Source organism: Delphinapterus leucas, chromosome 4 (assembly GCF_059928025.1).
Source record: "Delphinapterus leucas isolate spDelLeu-1000000601 "Yukka" chromosome 4, BTC_Dleu_Yukka2, whole genome shotgun sequence".
Lineage (NCBI taxonomy): Eukaryota > Metazoa > Chordata > Mammalia > Artiodactyla > Monodontidae > Delphinapterus > Delphinapterus leucas.
This window is the reverse complement of record NC_143132.1, coordinates 139,544,421-139,564,232: the sequence shown is the minus strand read 5'-3', so window position 1 is coordinate 139,564,232 and position 19,812 is coordinate 139,544,421. Positions and strand designations below refer to the sequence as shown.

The following is a 19,812-nucleotide window of genomic DNA, read 5'->3' as shown; positions in this document are numbered from 1 at the left end:
CCGCCCATTCCCACATGTTGGATTTGTCTTCAGAATACATCCTCAATCAACTCACTCCATTTACACAGCCCAGCCATGTCTCTTTTTTTTTTTTTTTTTTTTGTGGTACGCGGGCCTCTCACCGTTGTGGCCCCTCCTGTTGCGGAGCACAGGCTCCAGACGCGCAGGCTCGGCAGCCATGGCTCACGGGCCCAGCTGCTCCACGGCATGTGAGATCTTCCCGGACCGGGGCACGAACCCGCGTCCCCTGCATCAGCAGGCGGACTCCCAACCACTGCGCCACCAGGGAAGCCCCTCAGCCATGTCTGTCGCTAGGGCCCCTGTGACAGCCTCCTAACTAGAGTTCCTGCTCCCCCTGTTGCCTTCATGGCCATCCCTTTTCCACAGAGCAGCCATGGTCATCTTTTAAAAATACAAAATGGATCTTGCTATTCCTCAGCTTCAATCCCTCCAGTGGCTTCTCATCACATTTATAATAAAATCCAAACTCTTTCCTGTGGCGTCCCAGGCCCCACATTATCTGATATGTGACCATGGTCATTTCAACACCCTGTCCTCCCTATTCACTCTCTGGCCATCTCAAGGGCTGTCCAGCCAGCTCCCTGCTCAGGGTCTGTGCCATCCGGATCACTCGTCCCTTCAGCGTGTGGCTGCCCCACACCTCCTCATCAAATCTCAGCTCACATGTCATATCCACGGAGAGCCCTCTCCATCTCCCGTCTGAGGCAGCCTCCACCCTCCAGCCTCTTTATTTGGTTTTCCTATGTTTTTTGTTGCTCATCATGGCAATTATCATTATCACTAACTGCAACTATTTTGTTTACTTATATATTTAACTTTTTTTCCTGTCTTCCCTTAGACTATAAACCACAATGAAGGCAGGAATTTTGTCTAATTTGTTCACTGCTGGGTCTTCATTGCCAGAGGCCATCACATAACAGATGCTCAGTAAATATCTGTCAACTAAATAGTCTTTAAAAGAGAAGAAAAAACTTATTTTCATAATTTTAAGTTTATTTTGCAGAGTAAAGCCCCAATAAAAGTCTTTTTTCATTATTTAATGTGAAATTTTGGTTTCCTTTATAAGTGGGTTTATTTAAGTGGCCTTTTCCTCTACCAGTTATCTTTGAATAATGAAGATCTCCTGTCTTGCGTGTTTCCTTCCTTGGCTAGACTAATAAACTTGTGGAATAAGGAAGGGAGGGCAAGGCTGACATAATTTGTTCTTGGTTAACCCAAGCTAGATCACAGTAATCTATCATTTTTCTTCTGGGGCACAGAAATGACCTTTCCCTTTAAAATCCATTCTAGAATCATGCCTGCAATCTGTTATACTCACTGTTTTGCAGTGTATGGAACGCTCTTTCTTTTTAATGGAACACTTTTTTCTGTCTCCATGATTCTGGCACCATTTGAAATATCTGCAGGTCCTTTAAGACCACAGATAAACATTGAAAGTTTCTTTCCTGGGTTCTCTAAGTACTCTGGCCTATAGTTCATCTGGGTCAAGACACTTGAGCTTAATTCAATTTAGGACACAAATAAAGGTTCTCATTAGAGGGGAGCAGCCACAGTGCAAGACAACTTGGCAATACTATATACCGATGTCACCAAGTCACAGAATTAAACAGATGCTTTGTGATCTGGAGGCCCTGATCCCTTTCAAAGAGCTGGATTCTATGGCTCCTTGACTTCTGAGAACCAGTCATCTGGGGGCGAAGAGCATTGTTGAGCGTTTTGAGGTCTGCTTTAAAGTTCTCTTCCCTCTTACCACATGCCGTGGTCCTTTGGAGTTGGTAGGAAGAGAAGGGAGGGTGGGAGGAAGGCAGAGGGAACCTGCACCTCCTCGTCACCTTAAAGCGTCACCTTAGTGCCAGGGTGTGGCCTGTGAGACTGAGCAGGTTGGCCTCCAGGGCTCTGAGGCTAACATATCCTTTCCAGAGGGTCAGCCACTCCTCCCATCTCTGGACTCTCGCCAAATAGAGAAGTGTGAATTTTCTTGTATTGCCTGGATTTTAACTGCTGCCTCAAATTTACAGAGCACCGTGCCAGCCAGACAACACGTGCCCTCCAGTCTGATACAGCCAGAAGCTCCCAATCTGCCACCTCTGACCTAAGGCAGCAGGTAAAGATGGCAGGGTGGACAGGAGAAGATGCTGATGTCTATTTCTTCAGCCACTGCCACCAGGATGTGGTGTGAATGAAGATCCACTCTTCCTTAGTCCGGAAGAGCAGTTCCTATTTTATAGGGGTTAACAAGCAGATGCAAATAACTTTTTAAAAATCCGTGTTGCAGGGAATCTTCATTTAAATGGCATTGAAGTTTGACAGGAAGAGCCTTAATTTCACAGGAAGGAATCCCGTGATTGCTTCCTTGGGGCACAAGTTTGGTGGGGACATGTCTCCCCAAGTAGGAAGACCCTATGACTTTGTCATCTCCATGTTTGGGGCCCTCAAACTGGCACGTGGAATTGTGCATACATGTCAGAGGTGCTTAAAAACGTATTGAATTCATTTTGCTGACCACTTTCAGCTTGCAGATTTCACTTTTAAAAACATTTAAAAAAATCTCTTGTGTAAAATACCTGATTCCCTCAGGTCTAAGCCATGGGGTAGAGGAAGAGAAGACAAGGGAAGCACCATGAATTAAAGTTTTGTCAGGAGACTTCCCTGGTGGTCCAGTGGATAAGACTCCGAGCTCCCAGTGCAGGGATCCCTGGTCAGGGAACTAGATCCCGCATGAATGCCACAACTAAGAGTCCACATGCTACAACTAAAAGATCCCGTGTGCCACAACTAAGACCTGGTGCAGCCAAAATAAAAAAATAAATAAACAAATATTTTAAAAATATAAAATAAAGTTTGGTCATGTGCCAGTAATTCTGTAAATACCATTTTATTTAATCTCCACCTCTCTGATTGGGAGGCACCGGTGTGATTACCCTTATTGTACAGGCAAGGATACTAATGTTCAGCTTGTCTAAAGTCAGCTCACAAAGGGTTCAGCTGGGATTTGAACCCAGTTAAAATATCATTTTTGTCATTGCTGCTCTCCAGGAGCCCCACCAAAAGAAGAGATTTCCACTGCACCTCTGTTTCCTGGAGCCCCTGGTGTCAGAAATGAAACCGGCGTGATCCTTGCAGACCAGCTGAGCTGGACCCCACTTGCTATGGTAGGGAAGTGTATGGAGGCCACAGGAAAGGTCTTCCAAAGAGTTTTGCTCAACCCTTGGGTAACCTGGATCCCTATTTCCAAGTACAACAGGTAGTCAAACCGTCAGGGTTTTCCCTTTAAAATCTGTATGTTCTAAAAAAATGATAATTTATTATCTTCCCAGCCCAAACTTCTATAGCATAGGTCCCAACTAATGGTGTCATCAAGTCCCTCAAACTGGAAAGTTTGGAATCATCTTTGACTCTCCCTCCTTCCCTCCCTCCCTCTCTTCCTCCAGATCTTACCAATCACCAGCTTCCATGTAGTCTCAGGTCCATTCCCATCTTTCTATCCCTTGATTCAGGGATGGATCATCGCTCCCTGGAACTATTTTAACAGCCCCTCCCTCACCCCCTTACGCCCGCCCTTCCCGTTTGATCCAGCTTAGATCCCATGAGCCACCATTAAATCCCTACACCTGCTGTCACGCGCGATTCCCTCACCCCTCTTCCCCACCACTGTGGGAGCCCAACATAATCCCAGCCCTGGTGAAATCTCGCGTTCTTACTACTTTCCACCTGTATCCTGACGCTGAAGTTGGGTAGGCAAAACCATTCATCCTGTGATGAGTGGTCTCATTGAGAATCTCCAGCCACTGATGGGTCCTCAGTGCAGCCTGACAATTATAATATATTCCCCTGGGCACTCACTTCCCAGCTCTCCTGGATAGCCATTCACATCTCTCCTCTAACCTCCAGGGTTTCTTCAATGCCCCCCTTATTCACAGCCGATGACCTTGCTCACAATTTCACTGAGAAAAGGGCAGTAACCAGAAGAGGCATCCTCATCTCCCAGCCTAACTATCTTACTTTCTCTCCCACCAAGCCCCTGGGACCCCCTACACATGCTTCAGGCGCTGGAGTGCTCTCCCCAAAGGGACGTGGGGTTTGCTCTCTCATTTCTTTGGGGTCTTGACTCAAAGTGCCCTTCTCAGGGAGCCTTCTCCATAACCACAACAGCACCCCTCTTTCTCTGTCCATCCCCTGCTTGGCCCTTGGCCCTGATCACCCTGACCTATTATACTTTTATCTCCATGACAGCAGGGAGGTAGTGTCTTTTGTTCATAGTGATACCTTGGCCTCTGGTATAGTGTCTAAAACATATTAAGTACTCAGTTAATATTTGTTGGATGAATAAATGGACAAACGAGTGAACAGCATCTCATTGTCTATGGTCTGTAGTTCAAAGGTTGAGCCTGTCACTCAAGGCCCTTGAGGACCTGCCCCAGACTCTACTTTAGGCTTCATCCCCTGCCCCTTCCACTTCCCACTGTCCCTCCTGGGTCCCAAGTTGAGATGGTCTCTCTCTCCGCTATTCCTGACCGGTCCAACCCCTCCATGATTTCCCCATGTTATTGCCTATCTGGGAAGCCCTTTCTTTCTTTCTTTGGCAAAATCCTCCTCCCTTGTTTGAGGAAATTCTGTTTATTATTCAAGGCCCAGTGTCATCTTCTCCGTAAAACCACGCTGGCCCTTGCAGGCAGAAGATGGGATGACCTCTGTGTCCCCACAGAGTGTGACACAGCCCTTTACGCAGCCAGGAGGGAAAGGGCTGCTCCTTCAGCCAGTGAATGGCCAGCACCAGCCCTCATTCTGCCTAAACTCCGTCCAAACTCCCTGAGGTCAGCAGACCTCCTTACTTCCTCTCAGGCCTCCACTCCTGGGTGTTCATGAGTTTGGGGGAAAAGGTCACGTTTCTCTTTTCACAAAAAAGGCTGAGAACATTTTAAACACAGTTGGAGACCCTCTCTTCACCCGAAGACAGGAATGTGAGGTCCCTTGAACATGGCAGGATTTTCTTTGCGTGTTTATTAAATAAACCCAGGTTTCTTTCCACATCTATGGAAATAGAAACATCCCCAAACGCTCACTCCAACTGGGGGACTAAATAAGGAGAGGGTCTCCCTTTGCTGGACACTTGCTTGCTTTATAATTCAGGCAGGAGGAGGCTTGGATGATAAATGTATGACACCAGTGAGGAGGTGGGGTTACAAAAGGAGAGGTTGACATTAATCCCATGAAAGAAACCAGATCATGACAAATAAGGACCCAATATGGAGAAATATGTAAACCCAGGCTCATCCTGCCAGATACCTTTTTCCTCCTTCTTTCTAAATGTCAGCCCACTGTGCTCTGTGGCAACTGGGACAGCACAGAGGCTGTGATTTTCGTCAAGGAAGATTTTCAGCTTGAGGAAGTGGAGGGGCAGGGAACAAACACACATATTTCCCCCCAGTTTAATCAAATTACAAGGAGATAGTAAAAATAAATTGAACAGTGTGGACAAAGAATGTTGCAGCCATCAAGTCATCAGCCCTGCTGGCGAACCCTGAGGGGATTCAGGATGGAGAAAACCAGGATACTGGCCCTAGATAGTTACGATGCACATCTAAGGAATAATTTCAATGAGCCCAGGCGCTTGCATCTTCACATACATAGAAAAGCATGAAAATCATTAACTTGAGATGTCTGTTTTTGTGATTAGCAGTCATCTTTTGATGTTTGGCTACATGTTTCCCCCCACCCCCAGCAAAAACTTTTAAATGTCCTGGCTTCCCCCACCTCTTTGGAGCAGTTCCTTCAGAGCTGCCTGAGAGGCTGCCTCCCGGGCTATAGTCCTCAGGACGTTCCCCAAATAAAACATAACTCGCAACTTTTAGGCTGTGCATTTTTCTCCAGTGGACAACAGGGAGTATGTCTCCTAGTAAAGCAGTCCTCAGGATTCTGCTAAGACATCGGCCATCCCCACTTTGCCCACATCATGCACCATGTGATCAGGCTGCCAAAAATCACAGCTCTGGTACAGGTGTGCCCCCCACCACTCGGGACCCCCCAAAGCCTGGCAAGCAGAGGCGTGTTCTTGGAAACCACATCACACACAAGGCACTAAAAAGCTGACTGTTTCTCCAAAGGGGCAATGTTATAACTGGGTGATGAATTCTTCATAGGAATTGACAAAATATAGATCCCAGGAAATAACCATAATGATCTCAATCACTTAAATTATATTTAAAGTCTTTTGAAATGGGCAAAAATGTACTGTGCCCCAAATACTCCACCAGTGGGGTCTTGGGAGGGGTGATGAATCTTTTGAGTGAAGGAGGCAGTGGAACATTTATGGAAATAAAAAAGGATAACTCAAACTGGAGGATATGTTTCCTCTGGCTCAGTGGTTCTCAAACCTTTTGTTGCCAGTACTTCTTTATATTTTTTTAAGCCACTGAAGATCTCAAAGAGCTGTTGTTTATATGGTTGCATCTACAGGTGGTTACTGTGTAGAAATTATGGCAATTTTAAAAACTTTAAAAATTAATTCATCTAAAAATAACAACACATTGACTACATGTTAACATAAATATCACAATTTTATGAAAAATAACTCATTTCCAAAATGAAAAATAAAATTGTTTCCAAAACAAAACAAATAGTGAGAAGGGCATTGTTTTACATTTTTGCACGTCTCTTTAACGGGTGGCTTTAGCAAGACGAAGCTGGATTCTCGTATCTTCTGCATTCAGTCTGTTGTATCGTGTCATGTAACTTCTGGGAAACTCCAGTGAATACTTGTAAGAGAATGGGAGTGGGAAAAGCAAGTCTTGTCTAGTATTTGTCTAAAACTAGTTTTGATCTCATGGGCATCCTGAAAGTATTCAGAGACCTTCAGAGGTCTCCAGCCCATACCTTTAGAACCACTCATCTAGATCAGTATGGCAGCTAAAATAAATACTAAGCATTTGCTTGGGTTACGAGCCACTTACATGGTTTGCCTTCTTAGTATGTGAGGTAGTCAGAAGTATAAGATTGCCCCATTTCCTGCCCCCTGCTGTACATATTCCTGTAAAATGTGGGAGCTTGTAAATATAATGGGACAGTCACCACCATGATTAGGTTGTGAATATGGCACAGTTGACTTTATTCTGTGTGGACCTGACCTAATCAAGTGAATCCTTAAAAGGGACTGGGCTTTTCCTGAACAGTAGATTGTAGTGTGAGATGGACTCAACCCAAGGAAATTCTCTGCTGCTGGCTTTGAAGATGGAGGGGGTCATGTGGCAAGGAATTCGGGTTGGCCCTTGGCTGAGGGCAAGGAAATGGGGACCTTAGTCCTACAACCACAAGGAACTGAATTCAGCCAGCAACCTGAATGAGCTTGGAAGGACTTTTTCCTCAGAGCCTTCAGAAAGGAATGCAGCCTGATCAACACCCTGATTCAGTCTGGGAGACTCTGAGCAGAGAAGCTAGTCACACCCTGCCTCAACGTCAGGCCTACAGAACTGTGAGGTAATGAACAAGTGCTGTTTTTATTTTTGCGGTACGCGGGCCTCTCACTGATGTGGCCCCTCCCGCTGCGGAGCACAGGCTCCGGACGCGCAGGCTCAGCGGCCATGGCTCACAGGCCCCACCGCTCTGCGGCATGTGGGATCTTCCTGGACCGGGGCAAGAACCCGCATCCCTTGCATTGGCAGGCGGAATCCCAACCACTGCGCCACGAGGGAAGCCCCACAAGTGCTGTTTTAAGCCAATAAATTTGTGGTAGTTTGTTACACAGCAATAGAAAACTAATACAGTATGCACTTTCAAAATTTATTTTAGAATTACACAAATAATCATTTGTAAAAAATGAAATGTAAAAATGAAAATGTAAACATTATCGAGAGATTAAAAGTTCCCTTTGACATGCCCAACCCCATCCTAGCCAATCTTGGGCCCCTTCATACTGCCTTTTCCAGGGCTAGCCACTCTTTGTTGGGTATGAATCTTCCTTCCAGACCCTTTTCTATGCATTGATGTGCATATGTATGTGTCAATAGAAATATATAGTACTGCTGTGCTTTATTTATTTTCCTTACTTTAACTTCAGAACATCATGCTATAGCTGGCCCAGGTCTTCTAAAAATAAAACAACAAAAGTCTACAGTGATGTTCAGTGTTCAGGAGCAGTTGCCCTATATCCCATAAAGGCTTTTTTTTTTTTTTTTCGGTACGCGGGCCTCTCACTGTTGCGGCCTCTCCCGTTGCGGAGCACAGGCTCCAGACACGCAGGCTCAGCGGCCATGGCTCACGGGCCCAGCCGCTCCGCGGCATGTGGGATCTTCCCGGACCGGGGCACGAACCCGTGTCCCCTGCATCGGCAGGCGGACTCTCAACCACTGCGCCACCAGGGAAGCCCGGCATTTTTTTTTTTTTAAGAGACTACATTTTATTTATGTATTTATTATTATTATTATTATTGGCTGTGTTGTGTCTTCGTTGCTGCACGGGGGCTTTCTCTAGCTGTGGCGATCAGGGGCTACTCTTCTTTGCAGTTCACGGGCTTCTCTTGTTGCGGAGCATGGGCTCTAGGCACATGCGCTTCAGTAGTTGCAGCATGCAGACTCAGTAGTTGTGGCTCGCGGGCTCTAGAGCACAGGCTCAGTAGTTGTGGCGCACGGACTTAGTTGCTCCTTGGCATGTGGGATCTTCCTGGACCAGGGATAAAAACCGTGTCTCCTGCATTGGCAGGCAGATTCTTAACCACTGCACCATAAGGGAAGTCCCCCCATAAAGGCATTTTGAACCACCCTATTGCTCTTAGATCTAAGCTTAAACCGTAATGTAATTTGGAGGCTATTGTTTGAATGGTGATGATGAGGTTCCACCACTTGGGAAGCATTTAGAATCAGGGCTGACCTCATTTGTTTTCAACCTCTGTCTCAGTTTGTGACTCTTAATGGCCATCTTGACCCTGCCTTCATCCATCACTGGAAAATGAAAAGCAACTATGGCTTTAGCAGGGAATTTGAGAACATCTCACAAAAAATTGCTGACTCTCACTTGATTTAAAGAACAGTGAACAGGTGTGACCTGTTCAGAACCAAACCCATGGTGTACACCTGTGTTACCTCCAGGAGACAAGGAAGCTCCTGTGATGGTGGACCACAGTGCCAGAGTGTGTAGGGTGGAACCTTGCCCAAGGAGTAACCCCCCCAACTTAGATTTTGATAAAACCATCATAAGCAGGTTTCCCAAGGTTGGCTTTAATGACAGGCTCTCGGAAAGAAGCTCCTTTCTCAAGCAAGTCTGCCCTCCGAACTCACAGAGCCCACAGGCCACAAGCTTCTGTGTAGAAAGTGTGTACGCTCTGCATTTTTGTAGTGAAGGAGACATTAGCAATGGCCAGTGGCAATGTCCTTGCCTGCTTTGCTAAGGTCATCTGACCCTCTGCTCTCCTGACATCATAGTGGCCCTGCCATTTCATAAAAGCACAAACATTCCCCTTATTCTTTGGCTTTTTGTGATGTTGAATTTGCCAGGCAAGTTCTGGCTCTCCGCTTGTTCAGGGTGGGCAGGAAACCTCACCAGTTCATCAATCCTTGGATGGCGCGTGCCCATGAACAGGGGTTACACTCGCATCTCCTTGAGAAGGGTGTACTGGCAGGCACCCACTCACTCTCGCACATCCCTGATCAATGGATTTTCCATGCTTCCTGCCTCTTCAGGTAGGACCATCCCGCAACTGTGAAAGCACAGGAGCTTGCGTATGGAGCTCTGCTCAATGGGGGCCGCAGCCTTTGGGCAAGGAATCCACGCAAGGAGCTGCAGCTGGCTCCCTTCTTTGTTCTTTTGTGTCTATGTGAGCATATGTTTCAGTTCCCTTTTCTGGGGAAATCTTCAGGTACACACATTTCCCCAGGTTAACCCAAGGGGACAAAAGTGCTTTGAGTGTACACGGGGGTTTGAGTGAGTCTTGGGACTGGTCCAGGGTCACTGAGTACAAGCTTCTAAAGGTGCCTTCAGATGGTGGGAATACCCCAAACTTTCCTTGCATGCAGTCAATTGCCTTAGCAGAGGAGGGAGGGAGAGAAAAGCACCCTGACACCAGGCGGCCGACGTTCGGTAAATTGTGATCTAGTCGGGCTGCTATGGTAAAAGGGGGTGAGGGCTCCCCCATTTCACCACCCTCACGCGTTTTGGGAGTGAGGTTTTGTGACGGAGCCCCGGCTATCCCCGCCGGCCGGCTAGCCAGGTCTAGAGTCGGGACCGCGCAGAGCCGGCGGGCTGGGGGCGGAGCGGGCGGCGCTGCGCTGACGGCCGCGGCGGAGAGGGGGCGACCGCGCCCACTTCCTCCTGAGCTGGGCCCGGGAACCCTCGGCGGCCAGCGGCGCCTTCTGAGCTCGCCGGGCGGTGGCCAGACGGCTCCGGCCCAGTCTGCGGCCGCCACCCCCGCGCTCCCAAGTCCGCCGCCCGCATGGACGCGGCGCCGAAGCGGAGCCGTCCGGAGGAGCCGGCCGAGCTGCCGCCGCCAGCCCGGGACTCGGAGGAGGAGGAGGAAGGGATGGAGCCGGGGCTGGAGGAGGAGGAAGAGGTGGACCCCCGGATCCAGGTAGGGCGCGCGGGGGTGCACAAGGACCCCGGCAACTGCACTGAGCCCGCCTCGCAGCCGCCTCCTCCAACCCCCCCACCGGTGCTTGCGCCCGGGGGAGGTGGCAGCGTTAAGTCCGGGGCTGGAGGAGAGGGTCTGAGTACCCGGTTTCCCCCGGTTCCTGGGAGGCTGCGGTGCCCGCGTGGACGCAGCCTGACTCTATCGCCGGGATTCCCCGGCACGATCCGGGGGTCGCAGCAGCGTGCCCAGCGCTGCGGGCGGTTGCGCAACAAAGAGGAAAAGGGGCGGGGGCGCCACGCCGGCGTCTGGGTACCCGGCCGGGCTCGCGGCGCCGCGGGCTTTGCACAACCTCCGGGCTCCGGGAGCCGGGCGGGCCGCTTAGGCGCGGGCTCCCGGGGCGGTGGGCGTCGTCGGCCCCTGCAGGTGGGCGGCCACCCGTGCCTGGGGGTCAGAGCCTCCTGCTGGCAGAGGTGCCCGGCCTGAGCCATCTCCCTTCTCCTCTGATTCATTGTTAGCAAACCGAAGGGCTTGTTGTCACCACTGGCTCAGCTCTCCGCTTGGCCTCAAACGGTTTAAAACCCAGCTTTCCCTCCTTATGAGGTCGGGTGTGAACAGAAATCTGGGACAAGCGGTGCGCATAGCTGACGCGCGAGAAAGCAAGAGGGTTGGCCCGGTTCCTGTGCCTCCATTTCTCTGGGAGATGGTTAAAAACGATTTCTAAGCCGAGATCTCGGAGTGACAGCTTAACCTCTTCACCGTCCAAGCAGAAAGCACAGCACATCGCTTTCGAAGACCCGTGTTTCTACCCTTTCCATAAAGCTTTTTTTTTTTTTTTTAAATATTGCTTTTCAGCATGCGCTGCGGTTTCTGGAGACTTAATTGGTTTTTCAGCGCGCAGATCAATTAAAAGCTCATTTAACTCAGCTGTTGCATTTAAATGAATTGTTATGGCAGGTTAGCAAGATAAAAATCAGGTGGAAAAATCTTTGCATTAGGAATTCTGTTAAATAAAATCAGTTCGGGCTACTCAATTTTGTTTTCTTTGTAGGGGAATTCTGTTCACAAGGTCCTTTGTTTGCTGAGTAAAATGAGTTAACTTCACGCTGGGCACTTTTTTTTTTTTTTTTTACAAAATGTCAGTGTGTGAATGTTTATTTAAAGGATCAAGATTAAAGCTAGTTTTAGTTGTTTGTTTTGTAAAACAGCCAGGTAGGTTGAATAACTAGCAGTTTGAAAAAGACTTTTCATTCCTACAGAAAAATACTCAACCATGGATGAGATAATGCCAGAATTGTACCCTTGATTTAAATTATTTCATTGGGTTTATACTTTAGGCTTGGCTTTGTTTTCTTTTATTATCTTTTCTGCAAAATCCTTGCTCTAAAGCAGAAAGCATTGTTTTGATTCAGCCTCTAAACCATTTGTAACAGGTGGGTTTACCTGAAGGCACATACCTGGAATAAATAATTGACCTTCTAAGAAAAGACAAATTCCTAGGACCTTAAAGTCATTTTCAAAAAGGCCACCATCAAGAAAAAGGTTTCAGAAATGCTGACATTCATTTGTTCTTCCAGCCAAGGCTCAACTGTTTTCCTTGAGAATTACCACTGACTCCTTCCTCTTCCTACAAAGTGTGCCAGAGTAATTTGCAGGTACTGCGGCTGAGTCATACTGGCAACAAAAGACAAATCCCTGAATCTTTTTTCTGTCCCTTTTCTTCATCAGGGAGAGCTGGAGAAGTTAAATCAATCCACGGATGATATCAACAGACGGGAGACTGAACTTGAGGTACGGAAAGCTGGGTCTCTTTTCTCAGTGAAGTGGCGTCTGTCCCGCTGACACCAGGCTGGTTCATTTTGTTTTAATAGCTGGAGGGTGGTTGCTGGCATTCCCTCCTCGAAGTTGAGCAACAGCCTGCTGCCTGACAGAATAAATTACACCACTGAGGCCAGCTTGTGGGTGGAACACGCGTGGATCCAGTTTCACGTGGTTTTCATCATGGAAGCTCCGAGGGGCCCAAACCAAGGGCATTACACACGCTTAAGCCCTAAAGTTAATGTGTCTGTGGAAAAGTTAAAAGGACTGAGGGGAAAAGTAGCTGTGCTCTTTAATGGACAAGAATGAATGAGCTCACAAAATCTTTTAAATATTTTAGGGCAGCCCCTTTACACTGGTACTCGGAAATATTGTGTTTCCTCAGAAAGACTTAGACTTGTTTGACTTTCCGGCCCTAATCATTCACCCCCTTCCACTCCCCTGCTTTTTTTTATCTTTATTGTCTGCTTGTGCGTAGAATATGATGATCTTAATGGTACCGAAAAGCTGTTTAGACTGGGAAGGGCTTTCCTGCTGGGAAGAATCTTGGGAGCCGAGAACTTGATTTGAATTTCATGAGCATCTTCCAACCTGAGTGTAAACAGATTAGCATTCTTCACAGCTCCCACTTAGTCCGCATCCCTTTTCAGCACCGGTTGGTTTTACCATCCATCAGATTTGAACAACCCCCGCTTCTGTCTGAGAGCTGTGGGAGGACCCGTTTCTGTAGCAGGAGGAATGGCAGGGAAGGTCAGCGGAAGGGGCAGGACACCGCTGGTCCCTAGAGTGAGCGGGTGGGAGGTAGGAATGTAATCTTACCAGCAACACCCTGGCAACCTTGATTTCTGCCTGCATGTCCAGGCCCTGGAGGTATTGTGGCCCAGAGGGTTAAAGCTAGTTTTCTGAGCTGTGTGTGAAGCGTTCTTGCTCTGTTCTGATTCCAGGTGTCTATGAACACTCTTCTCCCCTAGGTGAAGTACAATCTGTGTGTTTAAATTTTTTTCACTTACGATGAATCAAGTCTCTTCGTTGGGCAATTGAAATCTCTCAGAATCTCGCGTTTGTAATACATCCAACAACAAAACCCCTACCATTTCTGTCAGGATTTGGCATTTCCAAAGTGCTTTTACAAGCTTTATCTCCTTCTTGCCTGTCACAGTAGGCCAGAGCTGTGCTGTCCAGGATGGCAGCCTTTTGCCACATGTGGCTATTTGAATTTAAACTTAAATTAATTACAATTAAATAAGATGAAATTTCACTTCCTCAGTCACAGTAGCCACGTTTCGAGGGCCCAGTAGGCACTGTATTGGACAGATCAGAGAAGACTCCCATCACCATAGAAAGTTCTACTGGACGGCGTGGGCCTGGCAGGTAGGGACCGGCAGGGACCACCTCTTCTCCAGGGGAGGACACGGAAGCACAGCGTCCTCACAGTTCAGCGACATGGCAGAGCCTGGTCATTTTCCAGGTCCCCTCCAGCTCTCCTATTCTATCCCAAATATGAACAAACAACTTAGAACTCTTTTTTTTTTTTTTTTTTTTTTTGCAAATTACTGGTTATTCATTCAACACACACCTGTAGGCCTGCTCGATGCTGGCCCCTGTTCTGGTGGTGCTCCCCTTCTGAGGGCACAGTTGTTTCAACTCTTAACTCTTTCTTCTTGATTTCTGAGCCCTCTTTCGGAACACACTTAGGTCTTTGTGTGTCACAGGAAGCCACGGGACGGGTGTTTCCTGCCTGCCTCTGGAGAGTATTAGGCAGTAGCCTAGAGAGGTGGTCAGGGCTGGCCTGTGTCACTGGCTGCCCTTTCCATGGCATTATTATAACCCAGCTGGACTCAGACAACTATAGTGGCAAGCTCTGTACGTCATGAAAACTTCCTAGCAGCCATGCTCAAAAGCAACAGGAAACAGGTGAAGTTAATTTTAATCTAGTTCCTTTAACCCAGAATGTCCAAGATGCAATAATTTCCATATGGAATCAGTACAATCATGAATGAGATGTTTTACATATATTTTTGTACCAAGTCTTGGAAATCTCGTGCATCTGTTACACCTAGAGCACATCTCACTTTGGACCAGTCACGTTTCAAGTGCACAGGAGGTGCACGTGGCCCTGGGCCATAGTGGGCGTCTAATTGGTGGGGTTTCAGCCTCTGTGCAGGCTCTCTGGATGCTTGTCATGCTCCCAGAACCTGCCAGGGACCTTGCGGCCGTGTGTGTGGTGGGCTGTGTCCCTTCAGGCAAGCACTGGCCACCCACCTTGTGTTGGGCACTGTGGCCCCTGCAGATACAGGTAGATATGGGTACAAGACAGAGGCTTTGCCTCCGGGAGTTGATGTTTCAGGTGGGGGTGAGGCGTGGAGGGTTCGCCAGTACTTACTGACTGTGGTGAGTCCAATAGAAGAGTGATGTGACAGAGGAGTCTCCAGAAGACACCTGAGCAGAAGCCTGCTGAGCAAGGGAGCCGGTGTGTGGAGTGGCAGGTGGAGAGAGCAGTGGGGATGATGGCGGGGGGGGGGGAGTGCCAGAGGACGCGGGTCAGGAAGCAGCCACCTTAGTATATGGTCAGTTGTCCTTATTCGCGGTAGTTTTCACTAAGGTCGCCGTGAACCTTGAATTAGTGAATACTGAGCCGTGGCTCCCAAGGGAGATGTTGTGACCAGCGGCGTTCGGGAACTTAAACCTCATTAGGCTCCTGTGAGCCTCTGGTCCCAACACCTTCATCCACTGATCAGTACGTAACCGTGTGTTATGTGTGTTTCTGTTTAAAGACACCTTACTTAATGTGTATTGTTGGTTGAACTTGGCCATCAGCAGCATGGCTCAGCCTGATCGAAGCTCATTTAACACATGTTTTCTCCATAATGCTCACCACAGCTTTCCTGGGCTTAGGACAGTAGCCAGCACTTCAGCGCTAGGCTTGGGGGCTGTTTTAAACAGCCAAATCACCGACACAAAGCACAGAAGTGCAGAAAGCCTGGCACTAAATGGACCGTGTAAAGGATGTTTGTTTACAGCATGAGAGCTGGACCAGGGTGGAGGGCGTCTGTTCATCCTCCCTGGAAGCAGGCACGTCGGGCTACTGGAGTTCCTTGCCACTCTGTGCGGGTCCACAGATGACTGTGGAGCAGCACAGTATTGATTTTGGAATCAGTTTTAGTGAGTAGGCAGATTCACAAATTTGGGATCCACAAATAATGAGGACTGACTGTATATAATTCGCATCCACTAGGGGAGGGTCTTTTGCTGTCTGCATTTCCTTTGCTTTGCTTTTTGATTATGGTCTGCAGGGCCCAACACCCCTCCTGACTTTGAGTGGTTAAAGCCGATTGGTGACCCCAATGTTCATAGCACTATTTACAGCATCCAAGATATGGAAGCAACCTAAGTGTTCACTGACAGATGAATGGATAAAGAAGATGTGGTACATATATACAGTGCAATATTACTCAGCCATAAAAAATGAAATAATGCCATTTGCAGCAACATGGATGGACTTGAAGGACATTATGCTAAGTGAAATAAGGCAGACAAACACTGTATAATAGTGCTTATATGTGAATCTAAAAAAATACAATCAACTAGTGAATATAACATAAAAGAAACGACTCACAGATATAGAGAACAAACTAGTGGTTACCAGTACGAAGTATTGGGTGTAAGAGAGGCTCAAGGATGTATTGCACAACACGGGGAAAATAACCAATATTTGGTAATAACTGTAAATGGAAAGTAACCTTTCCAAATTGTATAAAAAAATTGAAAAAACAACGAATTGGTGACCGATTTGTGGTGCAGTTGCCTCTGGGCAGCCGCAGCTGAGGTGTCAGCTGGGATTCGCCCTTGGATCCCATTCTGTTTCTCGGCAGTTTAAATGGGAGATGACCAAAGGTGTCTGATGGCTGGCCTGTTGTCAAGCAGACACCTGCCCCTTCCCATGACCACGGTTTACCTCTGGCCTTGTCTGGACAGCATGGTATCCCCTTGGCACTCTGATTTGTGTTGAGAGAGCCAGCCTTTTCAAGCTGTTGAAGGGAGTAATCTTTTAACTAGAGAGGCTCTTGGATATAAGCCTGATGTTTCAAGTTAAGAAAGCACATGTATTTTCTCACAGGCGCATTGGTTAGTTAGCTTTAATTATTAACTCATGGAGTATTTCTTGAGCACCTACTATTTGCTTCCGTGAAAGCCCATCTGAAGGGAGCGAGCCTCGGGGCCTTGTGCGGGAAGGGCGTTCCAGCAGCGGGAACAGCCAGTGCTAAGGTGAGAGAGAGAGGGGCCTGGCCCAGCTCAGGACCAGCCAGGGGGACCAGTGCGCTGGGGGTGGGGAGAGCGATGGATGGAGAGAGATAAACAGGTCATTCAGTGCGCAGCAGCCCTGCCAGGTGAGGCAGTCCAGGTAAACGTGCTGATGTACTTTTACAATGCGTACCCAATAGAGCGATCTCTTCTCAAATGTTTGTTAAAACAAGAGGCAGCACAATTTCTAAATCATTTAAATCAAGATTTGTAATAGTCCGTGCCAGTTATTTATTTTTTACTATGATGTGTAGTGTTTTTGTATTCCTCCTGCTTCCTCTGAAGGCGGGCTATTCTAGGGTGTGAGATGGTCCAGGAGGAGGGGGAAGGACACAGCCAGGCCTAGCTGCCCACAGACAGCTTTTCTGGCTCTGAGTAATCACAAGCTGACTTTTCCAGCCTGTCCTTACCTGGGGAGGCAAAGACGGTTGATTGTAAACGGCTGTGTGCTTCCCCTCGGTGCTTGGGCGAGGGCAGTTTGCAAAGCATTTGATTCTGGACATCTGTGTTCCTCAGACTCGCATAAGGCCTGCACCCAGAATCTGCCTTTGTCCCTGCCAGAAACCAGCAAACATTTTCTCTTTAAAAAAAAAAGAAAGAAGACTGTCCTGAGCTTGGAAACCCGGGGTCGGGGGGGGAATTGGGAGCAGCCTGGACTCTCTCGTAATGAATTTTTCACACAAGTCAGGGGAAGAGAGAGATTCTTTTCTGAGAGGACAGTGCCATCACATCTTAGCACTTTCCCCTTGAAGACACGTGTGTGTGTGTGTGTGTGTGTGTGTGTTGTGCATGAGTGAGGCTGGGATCTCTTTTGTAGCCAGGTTAGATCTAGTTTGAGGAAACAGAGGCCTGGAGGCGTTCATGGAACCGGCACTGAGGGCCCCCTGTGGGCTGAGTCCTGTGTGGGGTTCTCACCTCGCGGGGGTGGGGGTGGGGAGGGGGTCCTGGATTCAGGTCTTGGACACAGAGCGAGGGACCCGGGCAGGGTCTTCGAAGCCGGGGGACGCTTTGCTGCAACAGGGGGCGTTGGAGTCGAGGCCTGGGGACCCTAGTTATTTGGGAGGATTAGCAGCCAGCAAGTGGAGGGGACCAGTGCAGACATCCCTTGCAGCCTGTGCAGTGCTACGGGCGGGGAGCATTGCTGATGGGACCCTTTGTTCATTGGCTGGTTGTAAAGATCAACACACTTGAGGTCTTTACTGGGCCTCCTGGGTCCCCGAGCTGGGGCTACTTCTGTCCCCACAGCTCTGACCTGAAGTTTGGCCATTGGAATAGTAGGCCTTAGGGCTTCCTGCTTGGGTAGTGGTCCCCACACTGCTGCTGGGATGTTGGGGGACAGTGACTTTTGACCCAGCAGTTGCGCTTGTAAGAATTTATTTTAAGGGGTTAACTGGGCAAGGATGCAGGTCCAACAGTGCTCACTGCAGCATTGTTTAAAATGTTGCAAAAATTGTGAGTCTGCATGACTGTCAGTAGGGGGTTGAGGAAATAAATGAATACCAAGCCCAGGCGATAGCTAAGAGAATCCAGGCTTTTAGATGATGACACAGCTTGTTATTAACCTAGAAAGGCATCTGAATGGAAAACAGGTTCCAAAAGCTTGGAGTCATGATTTAGACTCATGATGCTATTCTAAAAAATATGTTTATATGCATAAAAATATCAGGAGAGGATTACATGCCAGTTATATCTGGTGAGAGTTGAGTAAGACGTATTCTCTTTATACTTTTCTATATTTTCTGAATTATTTGCACTGAATTGTATTACTTTAGAATCAAGGGGGAAAAAACCCAAAGTCATGGGGAAGGGGTGGGTGGAGGGACGTCTTGGCATCAGGTGACGTGGTTAGAACCCGAGCTCTGCTGACTTTTGGGGGCACTTGCCCCTTTGGAGCCTGAGTCCCCTCATCTGTGAACTGGTGTCATTATTCTTCCTGGGTGGCCTGGGGGACAGGAGGAGACACTGTGTGAGGGAGGGCTTTGCTAGCGGCACAGCCTGGGTGAGGGAGAGGCTTCCTGCGTGCGGGGCTGGCAGCGAGCGCCGGGGACTGCCGGATGCAGAGAAAGTTCCATCGAGATGTGCATTGGAGCCAGGCCCACCGCAGCTCTGCCCTCTTCCCCCCAGGCCCCGCCATGACGTCTCTTTGTCAGAGACCTGCTCTGGGCAAGGGGCCAGAGAGAGGGCTCGTAAGGCTAGGATTACAGCAGGGTGGACTCTGCAGTCTCTGGAGCAAGAGGGCTTTGCTCTGTGGCTGGTCTGCGGGGTGTGGAAATCAGTTGTTTCCCTGCATGAGCCCTGCTGTGTTAGGCTGCCTTCTCTTGGGATTTGCCCGGCACATAATGGGTGCTCAGTAGATGTTTGAGTGGATGAATGTCAACAGGTTGCCCCTTCGTGGCTGTGTGACCTTGGGCAAGTTACTTAATGTCTCTGGGCCTCAGTTTCCTTATTCCACTGCTGGTGCATAGTAGGCCATGAATAAACATCATTGCTGCTGTTACTGGAGCAGGGCAGGTGAGGGCCGCAGCATGGTGGGTACTTGCAGGAAGGACTTGTGTCCATCCTGGAATGTCTTTTCTGCTTGTTTTTGTCTGCTCTTCAATAATAATGATAGTTAATAATAATAACAATAATAATAATAAATGCCTACCATGTACCAGACCCTGTTCTAAGCACTTTGCATAAAGCCACTGAATGCTCAGCACGACTTTCTGTGATAGATACTATCATCCCCATTTTGCTGATAACAAAACTGAGGCCTGGAGTTCAAGTGTCTTGCTCTCGAGGAGTTGCCCAACTGCGCTGTTGACATCGTCTATTGACGTTCTTTGTTGTGGGGGGCTGTCTTGCCCACTGTAGGAGGGTTAGCAGCATCGACTCACTAAAGGCCAGTCAACCCCACCCCCACACCTCAGTTGTGACAGACAAGCATGTCTCCAGACTTGCAAGTGTCCCAGGGAAGGGGGGCAAAGTTGCCCCTGGTGGTGAACCAGTGCCCTAGAGCAGTGCCATCAACGTGTGGTCTTTGCATCGCAGGACCAAGCTGGAATTGCAGAGTCTTGGGCCCCACCCAGACCTGATGACTCAGAATCTCCGGGGGTGGGGGATGGGGCGGCGGTGCC

At 48.4% G+C, this 19,812-nt stretch overlaps 1 protein-coding gene across 1 annotated transcript in view; it reads left to right on the top strand.

The window, feature by feature from the left end:
- Window positions 1-10,356: 10,356 nt before the first annotated feature.
- SH3BP5 (SH3 domain binding protein 5) overlaps window positions 10,357-19,812 on the top strand; it is a 79,039-nt gene continuing 69,583 nt past the window's right edge. The window contains exons 1-2 of the mRNA XM_022561776.3: window positions 10,357-10,576; window positions 12,302-12,364. Coding sequence (XP_022417484.1) covers window positions 10,442-10,576; window positions 12,302-12,364 — 198 coding nt within the window. The 5' untranslated portion in view covers window positions 10,357-10,441. The remainder of the gene's footprint in view (window positions 10,577-12,301; window positions 12,365-19,812) is intronic.